At 43.7% G+C, this 10,401-nt stretch overlaps 1 protein-coding gene across 3 annotated transcripts in view; it reads left to right on the forward strand.

Moving 5' to 3' along the window:
* The window catches only part of GOLGB1 (golgin B1), an 84,327-nt gene extending 74,786 nt beyond the window's left edge, over nt 1-9,541 (forward strand). For 2 of the 3 annotated variants that reach the window (XM_045583956.1, XM_045583957.1), the window contains 5 exons: nt 3,882-4,025; nt 5,257-5,354; nt 6,029-6,163; nt 7,851-8,052; nt 9,031-9,541. In XM_045583956.1, coding sequence (XP_045439912.1) covers nt 3,882-4,025; nt 5,257-5,354; nt 6,029-6,163; nt 7,851-8,052; nt 9,031-9,123 — 672 coding nt within the window. In that variant the 3' untranslated portion in view covers nt 9,124-9,541. Of the gene's footprint in view, nt 1-3,881; nt 4,026-5,256; nt 5,355-6,028; nt 6,164-7,850; nt 8,053-8,244 lie in introns of all 3 variants that reach the window. The other variant, XM_045583955.1, reaches the window with a different exon arrangement.
* Nucleotides 9,542-10,401: the final 860 nt, after the last annotated feature.

Raw genomic sequence — 10,401 nt, forward strand, 5'->3', positions numbered from 1 at the left:
CTTTGTGTTCTAAATCTTTGTCTTGATTCTTGTGATCTTCCAGTCTGTTTTTAGGACTCTGTGTAATATTTTTTATTTCAGACAATGTTTTCTTGATTTCTAGTTGATCCCTTATTATTTCTAGTTGCTCCCTTTTCATATCCTCATAGGTCTCATTTATTTTATCGGCCTTTTTTAGGATACTCTTAAATAATCTTATAACTGTAGTTTTGAACTCAATGTCCAATCTTTTCATTTCCTCCATCTCCTTCCTTTGTGTCCTGCCTCTTGTCTGCATTTTAGTTGTTTCCCTGATTTGATGTAGTAGTTTTGTGTGCTAGGTGTTCTGGTAGAGCCCAGTAGCACAGCCTTCCCAGTTACCTGCGGTGGACAGTCTTGGTTCACCAAGGGGAACTGTGAACCAAGTGGGCTATGTGTGCAGTCTTGTTGTTAAGCCTTGCTTATTGTTGGTATCACTGGGAAGCATTGATCTCCAAGCCAATTGGCTGTGAGGATCAGCAGTGTCCCAGCTAGGAGGGCTTCTATACTCCGCTTGGATGGGGCGGGGTCTCGGGGTGGCGCAGACAATCTTTGGTTCCCTGTCAGTCTTGCCTTAGAAAAGTCCTATTTGTGGTGAGTCTCACCAGATTGGTTGCAGGCTTGTGCACCTCTTTGGTAAAGGTGCAGACAAGCTTTGGATTCCAACCAGTCCCTCTTTAGAGAAAGCCAGCCTTTGGGAGAGCTTCTGTGCTCAGCTTGGATGGGGCGGAGTCTCGGGTTGGTGCAGACAAACTTTGTTTTCCCTTTGGCTCCTCCCCAAGTCCCACAGTAATGCCTTCTGGCTTCACACACCTCCGAGAGATCTCTGCCCACTGCCTGACAGTCTGGCCTCTTCCTGACTGGGGCCGTCTATCAGAGCAATAGGGTGATTCTGTTTTCCTCTCGAACAAGAAAGCCAGTTGCGCATTAGCTGTCAGCCCTCTCAGCACGCCAGGAGTAAGCCAGCAGCGAACTCAGCTGGGCCCTCCCTCTCTGTTTTCTCATGCACAGTTCTCCGTACCTTCACAGTTCCTGAGGTTCAGTGTGCCTTCTCTCTCCTTCCCAGATGGCAGAGCCTCCTCTCAGTTAGCCGTCCGGTGCTTCAGGGCAATGCCTCACCTGTTTTCTAGTTCTAAATTCAAATTTGTTGTGGTAGGCTGCCTTTGGGTGTCTACCCTATGCCGCCATCTTGGTTCTCTCCTACATTTTACTAATATTCTTTAATCTCTGACACTTCTATTATAGAGAAAGGGCAAATAGCAATATTAAAATATTTTCTCTAATATTATTTTTATTATTATGATTCTCTTAATGTGCACGAATTTTGGGCACCGGGCCACTTGTTGTAAATAATTAGACTTCTTCAGTTAGGGGGTTTGTACTCTTCTAGATATGTCAAAGAAAAGAGTTTTGGGATTTTTTTTCAACGCTGAGGGATTTTGTTTGTTTGTGGTTTGGAGTGTTTTGTTTTGTTTTTTGGTATGGTTTGTCTCCTGTGTTATGAGAAAGTTACTCATTGCCTCAGAACCGAGTAGTTGTCGTTATACCAAGCTATCTCTGTCTTCAAATTAGTTTGTCCTCTCCTTTACTAACTGTCCCTTCTCCTAAGAAAAACCCATAACTTGTTTAACTTCCTTGCTGAACTCTCAGTTGGGGTACCATCAGATAGCAGATAGAGCTCTAGACTTGGAATCAAGAACATAATTGAGTCCTGGTCTGCCATCTTCCAGCCACATGACGTTAGGCAAGTCATTGCTCATCTCTTTGTTTGTCATTTATAAATTACTCTCTCAAATGAGAGAATACTTTTGAAAGTGCTTGTTAAACTGAACATTGCTCTTCAAAGGTAAGGTTATTATGTTTTTGTTTTTTTTTTGGGGGGGGTTTTCTGTTTTTTAAAAAATATATATTTTATTGATTTTTTACAGAGAGAGGGATAGAGAGTTAGAAACATCGATGAGAGAGAATCATCGATCAGCTGCCTCTTGCACACCCCCTACTGGGGATGTGCCCGCAGCCAAGGTACATGCCCTTGATCGGAATCGAACCCGGGACCCTTCAGTCCGCAGGCCGACGCTCTATCCACTGAGCCAAACCGGTTTCGGTGGTTATTATTTTTTTTTCATTCTGGCTATGAAGATGTTTTTGCTATACCATGTGGATTTGTTCTCATTTTCCATATGCATCAAAAGTCCTTACCAGTCATCATGGTATCTCTAGAAAAGTATTATATTCTTTTCTCTGAACATTGATTCAACTATTTTACTTAAAAATTAACCCAGAATACTTACAAAAGAGATACTCAGCCGAAGCCGGTTTGGCTCAGTGGTAGAGCGTTGGTCTGCGGACTGAAAGGTCCCAGGTTCAATTACGGTCAAGGGCATGTACCTTGGTTGCTGGCACATCCCTGGTAGGGGGTGTGCAAGAGGCAACTGGTCGATGTTTCTCTCTCATCGATGTTTCTAGTTCTCTATCTCTTTCCCTTTCTTTCTGTTAAAAATCAATAAAATAAAATAAAAAAAAAATAAAGAAATACTCAGGAAGAGATTGAACACAAAGCTAGGCACACTAGCCTTCTTTCATGTGGTAGACAGTCCTACAGTGGGTACTTCAGAGAAACATCTCTGTGGTTATTAATATATCTTAATATTAATTAATGTTAATTATTACTAAACTTAAAACTTGACACCTACAAGTGAGAACTTAGAGTTCCAGGAGACCAAATTCAATTCAATAAGTAGAAGCTCCAAAAAGAAATTTTTTTACTTAATATCCTATATAATAAAAGGCTAATATGCAAATCAGCCAAATGACGGAACCACCGGTCACTATGATGTACACTGACCAGCAGGGGGCAGACATTCAATGCAGGAGCTGCCCCCTGGTAGTCAGTGCAATCCCACAGGGGGAGTGCCACTCAGCCAAGAAGTCATGGCTGGCCAGTGCAGCGGTGGTGGCAGGAGCCTCTCCCACCTCCACAGCAGCACTAAGGATGTCCAACTGACCAACTTGGCCTGCTCATCAGTCGGACATCCCCCGAGGGCTCCCAGACTGTGAGAGGGCACAGGCCAGGCTGAGGGACCCACTCACCCCCGAATGCACAAATTTCATGCACCTGGCCTATAGTTAAAAATAATTTTCTGTATTTGACTTAGTGGAAAAGGGATTGGGCTGCTTTGTCAAGTAGTGAGTGCCCCTGACACTGGATGTGTTCAAGGAAAGACTGAATAATTACCTGTCACTCATGTAGCAGAGTCCTGCTTTGAGTGACTGAAATTTTTATACCTCTGAGAGTCTGTATTCCCAGTAGTTTCTTACATGTATATCAGCATATTAAGATCTATTCTATTTCCCCCTCCTACCACATATTGTAATATTTTTATTCCATGTTCTTGGTAACCTGTAACTTTCTACAGCATTGAAAAATCTACCCAGAAATATTATTGTATGGATTTTTTTATGACAGCTGTATCTCCAGCCATCTAGAACTCTAGGGGTTATAGTCATTTGTTAGTAACTTCATCTTGGACCCAAGCTACTGCCCTTCTCTTATATACCTGGGATAGCCTCTCTCATTAGGTTGCTTGTGGTTTCTGCTTCCCGTTCTTCAGTTAATGTACTGCACACCATAAATAAAGTTTCTTGCTACTTTCCCCAACTTGTTTTTCTTTCTCGGTCAAAAAGTTATGAGTTTTCTCACTCTGAAGGAACACACAATGCTATTGTTGCTATTATTGAAATAAAGGCCTTTTACTTAAAAAAAAAAAAAAATTTAAATCCTTTAAACTCAGGACAGCTAGCCTGAGTACTATTTACAGTGAAACAGCCCTGTGGGCTGGTGCTTATCGTGCCCTCTGTTTCAGTTTTCTCAGTTACTGGAAGAGAAGAATACCCTTTCGATTCAGCTGTGCAATACCAGTCAGACTCTCCGTGAGAACCAGCAGCACTACAGCAACCTTTTCAGTCACTGTACAGTCTTGGAGAAGCAGGTCCAAGTGCTGCAGGCGGTGAGTAAGGAGGAGTTGAGACGCTGGGAAAAGTGTTATGAAACATGTCAATGAGAAAGTAAATGGGCAGCATTAACAAGGCTGTTGTGTGCAGGCTGAAGGTTAATTAGGTGTGATGGGAAAAAGAGAGAAGAAGGGAATTATCAAATGGGAATAAGTTGTAGAAAGAGGGATTAAAAGAAAAAAGATGAGTGAGGTGGTGGGAGATAAATCAAAAAGGTGAGCAGAAAACAGTGATGATTGAGGCTTTTATAATTCTGAATCTAGGAGAAAAAAAATATATATATATATCTTTATTGATTTTTTTACAGAGAGGGAGAGGGATAGAAAGTTAGAAACATTGATGAGAGAGAAAGATGGATCATCTGCCTCCTGCACACCCCCTACTGCGTATGTGCCTGCAAACCAAGGTACATGCCCTTGACCAGAATTGAACCTGGGACCCTTGAATCCGTAGGCTGCGCTCTATCCACTGAGCCAAACCAGTCAGGGTGAAACTAGGAAAGTTTTTATTTTGCTTCAAGAAATAAATCTGTCGGGATATTTGGACCTAAGGAGCAAAATAGGCAGAACTACTGGCCAGAGTGGCTCAGTGGTTGAGCATTGATCGTGAACCAGAAGGTCACGGTTCAATTCCTGGTCAGGGCACAAGCCCGGGTAACAGGTTTGATTCTCAGTGTGGGGTGTGCAGGAGTCAGTTGATCAATGATTCTCTTTCATCATTGATGTTTCTATCTCTCTCTTCCTTTCCCTTCCTCTCTGAAATCAGTACAAATATATGTTTTTAAAAAATAGAGCTGTTGGGATTAGTGGACAGCAGTTCATTGTTGAAGTTGGAGGAGATTGAAAATCATTATGGAGATAAATAGGGCATAGCAGGAGGAGAACAGGTTTGGGAGGGATTGTTGAGCAAGGGAAGGATCAGAGTAGCTTCTGGAAAATCCGTGAACCTCCACTGGAAGAAAGCAGATTCAGTGTTAAACCTTTAAAGGTTAAAGAGAGATTCAAGAATGGGAATCTGGAATAAAATTAATGAGAGTGTATGTAGGAGATTAATGTAGTAGAGCTGAAGATTCTTACTTCTAAATCTGTTCTTGAAGAGAATTATAAACAGAGGTATTCCTCTCCAACATTTCTTGTTCTCTTTGATGCCCAGTGAGCTCTCCTTTTGCCCAACTACAGTTTCTTAAGCACTTTCATCACTGCATGGCTAAGCTTACTCTTCTTCTAGGGGTCATCGAGTTTGGACGTTGCTCCAGGAGCTCCCCAGGAGAAGAATGGGGCTCACAGGAAGAGTGATTCTGAAGAACCGAGGCAGCCACAGCTAAGGTAGGGAAGCAGCTCTCACCCCTGCAGCATGCATTACATACAAAGAAACTGGACAACCATCTAGATTAGGGGTGTTGAACTCAATCAGAGAAGGGGCCAAAATCTAAAATCCAGCCTAAATCGCAGGCCGAATGGTTTACTGAACAGTCATAAACTGTCATTGTGATGGAAACGCAGCGGAGTGCAGTGATGACAGCGAGGTGCGGGCCACATTGCAAGGCCTGGCGGGACGGATTTGGCCCGCGGGCCTTGTGTTTGACACATGTGATCTAGATTGTATGCATCTGATATATCGTCCTATCGTATTGGCCTCACAGAATTGATGTGAGGATTAAATAGTAATAATTCTAACTAACAAATTATGAAAAGTTTGTAAAGCAAAAACAGTAGCACCATCACATATACACCCCCCACACACACACTAATTCTGTGGTATTCAAATGAAAGCTATTCAGCAAGTCCCTAAAATCTCTTAAGATATTGTCTGCATCTTTATTTAATCACTCTAAATCTATGCTTTTAACTCTAAATCTATGCTTTTAATGTCTTATTTGTGTTTGAACAAGCTTCTATAAATTTTTCTGCTTTATAACTTTATGAAAACTTGGAATCCCTTGCATCAGCAACTGGGTTCTGCATCTAGTGATGCTGTTGGTTTTCCTTTCGTCCTGAAGCCTTTTGGAAGCCCAAAAGCAGCTGAGCAGCACTAAACAGGAGGTGAACGAATTGAGGAAGCTGCTGGAAGAAGAACGAGACCAAAAAGTGGCTGCTGAGACTGCCCTCTCCATGGCCGAGGAGCAGATCAGACGGTAAAGGGCTGAGGGAGATACCTGTTTGCGCCTCTGGTTCTTTCTGATCACACTTGTGCACATTCCAGCGCTGGACTGGGGAATACCAGGATGTCATCCTCATCTCGAGGCGGGTGCTCAGGGACTTTAAGGTCATTGAGGTCATGTAAGAACACTGTTCTTTTGGAATCTAGGAGGCCTGCACTTTCCAAAGCTTTTGTTCTTAGAGAATAATAATGATATCATCTACCACTTATTGACAGCTTATTTTGTGTGGGGTGAAATAGGTATCCTTTATGTCCTAACAATAACTAGATGAGATAGGTCTAGGATTCTTTAAAGAGCCAGTGAAATGGCAACTCCATTCTCTATTTGAGATCAGAATCAATTGAATTTTTTTTACAAAGATTAAAATATATGGGAGATTAAGAAACCACTTTATAAGGCTGAAATAAAAGACTAGCTTTTGTTTGTTAGCAAATGTACTTCCTAACCCTGAACTTCTCCTCCCAGTCCCAGGCAGTGACGGGCCAGGTAGACTTTCCTTGCAGAAGAACCCCCCCTTGTAGAAGTAGAACATGACAGCACGACGTGCTTCTTGTGAGACGTTTGCGCCAAGTGATTTGCAAGGACAGCTGTGTATCCCGGTTCCCTATTCCCAGTCACCAGTGAAGAGAATCAGTGTGCCGGAGAGAGTAGAGTGGCTGCGCTTACTTTGAGTGTCCCTTTCCATGGAAAGAAACATAAAAGCAGACACTTTATTATAAATAGGGGGATAGGGGGAGCCACCTACATATATTGCCTCTTCCCTCAGAGAGGCATTTGTGATATTAATGGCTTGCAAAGTTTAGGTGGCAGAGGTGGCAGCCCCAGTGAACAGGTCTTATTTGAGAAACCTTTCTTTCCCATCCAGCACATTCACAGCTTCTTAATTTTCATAACTCATTTGGGCCTTGGTGTGCCACCTTGAGAGTGGGCTCTTGAGGGATGCCACACGGCCATACTGTCTCTGTGGGGCATTTTCAGGCCTGTGCTCCCATGGCTGTTTCTCTGCCACTTGTTATAGACTTTCTTAGATCTGTGAAACTCGTGCCTCCAGTACTCCTGCGTATTTTTCGGTCATCTGGTAAATTCTGTAACAGTTGTTTAGGGGTAGGTGTGTGTGTGTTGAATTCTGCTCTACCTCTCACTGGCTGTGCCACCATGGGCAAGTAATTTTACCTCTTCAAGCCTTACTTTGAAGGAAGTCACACCAGCCTCAAAACCTGAAGATTAAATGGATATAAAGCTCTCAGTCCAGCATCTGATAGGCAGTTAATTTCTGGTAGTTTATCACCTTTACTGTCTGCCTGGACACCCTTGCATGGGGATAGGGGTGTGAGAGCAGCCTTTGCTGCAAGTCCCTTGTGCTGCATCATTGGCAAGATGACTGGGACGACTTCTTATTGATTTTTTACAGAGAGGAAGGGAGAGAGATAGAGAGCCAGAAACGTCGATGAGAGAGAAACATCAACCAGCTGCCTCTTGCACACCCCCTACTGGGGATGTGCCCCCAACCAATGTACATGCCCCTACTGGAATCGAACCTGGGACCTTTCAGTCCACAGACAGATGCTCTACCACTGAGCCAAACCGGTTTCAGCTGGGACGACTTCTGATCACCTCACTTGCTATGAACCAATGCCATGCTTCTTTTTCCCCAACGCAGGCTGGAGCACAGCGAATGGGACTCGGCCCGGACTCCTATCATCGGCTCCTGTGGCACGCAGGAGCAGGCAGTGCTAATAGACCTCCCAGGCAACAGCTGTCAAAGGGTAAGAAGGGAAGAAGGATACAGAGGGAGCACTGTCCCGTACTACAGAGCCGCTGTGTTGAGCAGGGGATCAAGGAGAAGGAAAGTGCAATTCCAGGCACTGATCAGCTAGCTGATGGGGCTAAGACTGGAAGGACAGGGAAGGCTGGAGGAATCTGGTGGAATTTGCCTGTTTGTTAACCTTCAGGAGACTTTCTCTCAGAATATCTCTTTTTTGGGGAGATTGGGGAAGGAAAAGGGACATATCTCTACAGGGTAAAACTCTCTGACTTCCTAATTTTTCTTTCAGTCACGGAGCGGTGCTGGATGGAAGCGGGTCCTACGTTCGCTCTTTTATTCCCGGACCCGTGTGCCTCTGCTGGCTGCCATCTACTTTTTGATGGTTCATGTCCTACTCATTTTATGTTTCACGGGCCATTTATAAACTTCATTCTCACCTTCTGGAACACTACTTTTGGAATTTGGAATCCCCTCACCTCTAACATCAAAACCATCAGTTCCAGTGGAATAGTCATCTTCCCACTTATTACAGGTCCTCTCCCCAAGTCTCCACAGAAAGTGCCTGCAAAAACAGAAGTGGATGGAGCACAGGTCAGAGCAGCAGGAACCATCGAGTCTGCCTTTTTCTACTGCCCATGGCCAGAACATCTTGGCATATCTGAGGAGGCCCCACATCTGGTTGCTGGGCTTAACATTTTTTCAGATCCTGTCAGGCCTTGATTTCTTACGAAAGATGCTGGGGAATGTTTTCCAGGAGGGTGACTCCAATAAACTTAATTATCTGAAGTCCGGTATCATTCATTTCTCCTGCTTCAGGGGGAAGGTGGATCTGCCCTAATAAGTTCTGGGGAACATAACCCCAGAGATATCGGACTAAGTCAGGTCTCCTGGGTGGAAGCTGACGGGTTCTAGCTGTTCGATTGCAGGGAAGGCCATCTTCTCTGGCTGTTTCAGACATCATTGGAGTAAGATGTAATGATAGGATCCCATTGCTGATGCCCTCTACCACATGTGTACCAAGGTACTGAGTGGCCTGCGTCTTTCCTTTCACTGAAAGGCAGGGAGAACTGATTATAGACAGCAGGTTCAGATGCTTCTCATTCTGTGTTACCTGGATATGCCTCGAATGTGGGCCCTACGACAGAAACTAGGAGCCAGTCCTAGGTGAGGCACAGGCTCTCAACCAGGGAGATCTGGCTGCTCTGGAGACCACTCCTACTTTGCTGTTGGTAACGGTTATTCTATTTTTTTAACTTCATATTCATCTGCCTTCTGTGGTAACAGAGCTAAGGAAAATGGAGGGAGACTATGGAGAAGATCGAATATTTAAATCTAGGCCTGAGAATGACAGCAGGATCAAATTTCCTTTGTGCCTCCTCCCCAACCCTCAAAACCTACCTGTTGATTATTTTCTCACTGTACACATGTCTTCCTGACTTGATCTCACCACCCAAAGAATAGAAAAAACTGGTGAACTGACTGATCTGTTCTAATCATCTGTTCTGTAGTGACCATATCTTGGTCACCCCAACCAGAAACTTTCCTGAATAAATGTAAAATAATAAAATTATTTTCAGAATGAAAAACTGGTGGTGGTGTGTACTTGTGTTTGCATGTTAAGGGGAAGAGCTGTAGGAGGGGGTAGGCAGGAATGGATACAGGGGCAGAAGGCTCTACATATTTCAGTTTCCTTCTCACTGACTAACATCAGTTACATGTGTCCTTCCAGCTTAACCACTAGACTGCAGCCAGGGTAATGAAGTAGACTGAGGAAATTTCATCCAAATACTGAACCAAACAAGCTGGGCCTTAAGGCATGAGATTCATGCAGGTTTACACCTGGTCCTGGGAGAACTCTTACCTGTTGCATATAGAAAATACCTAGGGGGGCCAAAACCGGTTTGGCTCAGTGGATAGCGCGTCGGCCTGTGGACTGAAGGTTCCCAGGTTCGATTCCGGGCAAGGGCATGTACCGTGGTTGCAGGCACATCCCCAGTAGGGGGTGTGCAAGAGGCAGTTGATCGATGTTTCTCTCTCATCGATGTTTCTAATTATCTATCCCTCTCTCTTTCTCTCTGTAAAAAATCAATAAAATATATTTTTTAAAAAAAGAAAAACAAAAAATAACTAGGGGGTCCCTCTGGGTGGGAGTGGGAGAAGGAAAGTCTAAGGCATAGCGGGATAGGCATTATTAGGTTTTTAAGCTGTTGCTTTAAAAAAAGCTAACACTTTCTTAAGGTATAATCATTGAATCAAGTCAATCTGTCTTCAAAGCTCATGCTGTTTCTATGTGCAATAACTCACTGCCTCTCATTGGGTGTAGGTTTGGGACATTTGCTAAGTAGAGATGAGAATTCTTGGTATCATCTCTAGTTACATGTTATAGTTTCTCCAAAAAAGCACCTGGATGGTGTATCACAGCATCTGGTTGGATCATTCACATTTT

The sequence above is a fragment of the Pipistrellus kuhlii genome, unplaced genomic scaffold, assembly GCF_014108245.1.
Source record: "Pipistrellus kuhlii isolate mPipKuh1 unplaced genomic scaffold, mPipKuh1.p scaffold_m20_p_2, whole genome shotgun sequence".
In the NCBI taxonomy this organism is placed as follows: domain Eukaryota; kingdom Metazoa; phylum Chordata; class Mammalia; order Chiroptera; family Vespertilionidae; genus Pipistrellus; species Pipistrellus kuhlii.